Source organism: Medicago sativa, chromosome 8 (assembly GCF_051527215.1).
Source record: "Medicago sativa cultivar Bolivia chromosome 8, Bolivia_mono, whole genome shotgun sequence".
NCBI lineage: Eukaryota > Viridiplantae > Streptophyta > Magnoliopsida > Fabales > Fabaceae > Medicago > Medicago sativa.
The window spans coordinates 17,622,075-17,625,877 of NC_140756.1; the positions used below are offsets into that span (position 1 = coordinate 17,622,075).

The following is a 3,803-nucleotide window of genomic DNA, read 5'->3' on the forward strand; positions in this document are numbered from 1 at the left end:
AGCAACTGATGCCTGCTGGGGAGAGAGCCCATTCTTGATCAAAAGTCTGGAAGAAGTCGTCATTTGTAAACCGGCACGGAGTGTTTCTCCCACAAATATGCTTCAACAGTCATGTTTTTTTTTGTATATTTTTTGTTTTTTTTTTTAATATTTTTTTAAAAATCCCTAACTTTTGCCTGGACCGCCCTTTCGGGTTTTCAGTCCACCGGGAATGTATTCCTTTTTTATGCCCCTAATTTTTGCCTGGACCACCCTTTCGGGTTTTCAGTCCACCGGGATGCTCTCTATTGCCTAAGCCTCCTTTTCATGTTTTCAACTTAGCGAGCTTTTATTTTTGTATTTTTTATTTTTGGACTGTGACAGCATCTTGCTCAAAGCAGAGGTCTTCTCCATTGTGCTTAGCCATGTTTCCCTTTCAGAGTGTAACCGTTCTCGAAGCGGACGTTGATGTACGCTTCAACTACTCACAAGTTCAAGGAGAGTGTGTTTGTTGTTCACACTTTTCAAAAGATGTAAAAAAAATAAGGTTTTGTATTTTGAAAATTTTTGCTTCAAGTATTGTCATCAAAAATAGAAGAAAATTTTGCAAATAGAATAAACGGGAGTTCCAAATAAATGGTACAGGCTCAAATTTGATGAATTGAGTGGTGGCCTACCAATGGCGTGACTCCACAGATCTTTAAAAAATTTGAAAAATGGTAAATATATTGGAAGGTACATTGAACACAATAACCGTTATGCTCCCTAACAACTTTGAATGCCCCAGTTCCGAGTCTTTGATCTGCAGATGCTTCGAATCGGAGTTCTTTTGACGACTGTAATGCCCCAAGTGGATTGTACCTGACCGGATGCAGTTACTTTGTCTTTTGATCCTTAACTTTTGTATAGATCGCCCTTTCGGGTTTTCAATCTATCAGGATAATCATTTTTGTTCATGTCTCTAATTTTTGCCTGAACCGCCCTTTCGGTTTTTCAGTCCACCGAGACGCTCATTTTTGCCTAAGCCGCTTTTTAGAATTTGCGACTTATCGAGCCGTTATTTTTTGACAGAGTATTTCTTGACTGCACTGGCATTCTTAGTACGTGTGAGTTTGTCACCATCCGTAGTCACAAAAGTCATTGCACACGGGCCTTCATAGTTAGGGTCCACTTGCCCCCGGAGTCTGGTTGGAGAGTAGTACAAAGTTCCCTTCTTGAAATTCATGAGGACGAACCTTTTTGTTAGAAGCTTGTTTCAAACCTCTTTTGATATATTCATACAAGGTCGTCATGCGTTTAAATTCGATCAAGCTTGGACTTTAGCAGAACTCCTATTGACGGGACTTCAACCTTCACGGGAAGCACGACCTCCATGTTGCATATTGGGGAAGGAGGGGGGGTTGCCCCTGTTGAAATGTGTAATGAAGCACAATACTCCTATGAGGCAACGGTAACATCTCATGCCAGTCTTTGTAAGTGACTGCCATCTTCTGATAATCTTCTTGATATTTTGTTTTGTAACTTCGACGGCTAAGATGCCCCAGTATGCGAGAGATATAGTCTGGAGTCTCTTCATTTTCCTCTTCTTCATCTTCGGACACAGGGAGTTCAAAGTCTGGAGAGAGCATATAGTTAATGTTCAACGGGTTTATTAATGCATGATTTGATTATTGATATAAACATTATGATTATGCGGATACGCGGAAATGATTAAAGGGAAAATAATTTTTTGGTTTTTTGTATTACCATTTTTTCCAAAAAAAAAAGCACAAAATAAAAACAAAGTCGGGATCAAAGCAACTTTTTTAATGATGAAAATACATAAAGCAAAAAGCCCTAAACAAGTTCACTTCTGTCTCGGGTGGGACGAAAGGATTTTTTTTAAAAAAAAAAAACATAAAGCAACAAACAGACATATTAATTGAACATATGAGTAATAGAAATAAACATCAGCAACGATCCGATTGCAGATTAAACATTTCATGTGTCAACCTTAGATACCAAGATCCGATAGCGGATTAACTTGCACATTCAAATTCAAACTCTTCGAAAGGTATAAGGTTTTTTCGGATCAACTTCTGAACTATCTTCTGCAACGCAAAACAGTGCTCGATATCATGACTTGGTGCCCCTTGATGGAAAGCACAAAAGAGATCAGGCCTGTACCGGGATGTCAATTTTGCTGGCACTGGGGGAGGTGCCTTGGTGTAGACCAAATTCCTTTCGAGTAATTTTGGAAACAAAACTGCATACTTCATGGGAATAGGGTCAATCTGTGTCCTCGGAGCATGTTGTCGAGGCTGTTGTTGACATTGCTGGAACTGAGGTTGATAACACGAACTTTGAACATCATTTATGATAGGCATAACAGTGGCAACATGGTGATAAGCGAGATATTGTTGTTGAGGCTGACTTTCCACCACATTCCTTTCCTGGTCTTCCTCTTCTGAATTGTCAGTAGGAACACTTTCTTTGACCAAACGTCCTTCTCGGACCCCTTCTTCAAGACGCATTCCCATAATCATCATCTTTGCGAAGTTGTTGGGAGCACTTCCAACCATTTTCTCATAATAAAACTGATCTAGAGTCCTCAAGAAAATCTTGGTCAACTCTTTCTCTTCTAGAGGTGGACGGACCTGATCGGCAAAATCTCTCCATCGATGGGCATATGCTTTGAAAGATTCATTATCATTCTGCGTCATGGCTTGCAGATCGTCTCTGTCTGGGGACAAGTACAAGTTGTAGTCGTATCGTCGGACGAAGGCACTGCCCAAATCAATGAAAGTTTTGACATCAACACGACTTAGGCCCGTGTACCATTTCAAAGCGGCACCAGTCAAACTATCTTGAAAGCAGTAGATAAGAAGCTCATCATTGCCGGCTTGAGGGGACATCTTTCTGGCATACATTGTCAAATGATCCTTAGGGCAGGTATTCCCTTTGTATTTCTCAAAATCAGGGACCTTGAATTTGGGTGGTATCACGACATTTGGTACCAAGCAGAGATCATAAGCACTTTCCCCAAACAGTTCTTCCCCACGGAGAGCTTTCAATTCCAACCGTAATGCATCAAACTTCTCTCTCAGTTCTTCTACATGGTTATATGCAACCACGCTTCCTGGTTGATAGATGGGTTCACGAACCAAAGGAGCTGAGTAGGTCATAGCAGCTTGAGGGAACAAAGGGTCTGGTTGAGGGATGGGCATTGTTTGTTGCACAAAAGGAGCTTGAACCTTAAAGACACCAGGACAAAATACTTCACCAGAATTTAAAGGTGTGCTCCAGAGATAACCTTCCAGCATAGCATGTTGAGGAGTACTAGCAAACACTGTTGAAATCGGGGTAGTGGAAACAGCCGTCTGAGCTTGAGTGCTGCCAACTGGAAGAGATAATGGCTGACTCTGTGCAACCGTCATCAAAGATACTAAGTTCTTCAAAATCTCATTTTCGGCCCGGAGGGTTGTCATCTCTTCACGAAGCTTGTGGTTCTCTTGTTTAAGATGATCCATTCTGATTTGCTCGAGTGGTGTAGATGCGAGTAGACTGATGGATTGACCTTTTGTAGGCAGAAACAAAGTATGAGACACAGACTAGAAACTATGAATGCAAAATGATGCATGATACTTATGCAAAAATATTTATTTTATCGAAGGATTTGTCAAAGTAATTGTAAACATCATAAGGAACATTGTTTCATTTGATAATTGAAAATATTACAAACAGTCCCCTTTTTGAGAGCAAAAGCAAAACTAAGGAAAAAGTTCCTAGCAAAGCTAAAGTCTAGTTAAGACTTTTGAAGATGTATTTATTGATGTTAGAGTTCA

General features: G+C 40.3%; 1 protein-coding gene across 1 annotated transcript; it reads right to left on the bottom strand.

Annotated features, from left to right (window-relative positions):
- Positions 1-1,997: 1,997 nt before the first annotated feature.
- LOC146897457 (uncharacterized) lies at positions 1,998-3,488 on the bottom strand. The gene has a single exon (XM_085736424.1). The coding sequence runs from the start codon at positions 3,486-3,488 to the stop codon at positions 1,998-2,000; it is 1,491 nt and encodes a 496-aa protein (XP_085592550.1).
- Positions 3,489-3,803: the final 315 nt, after the last annotated feature.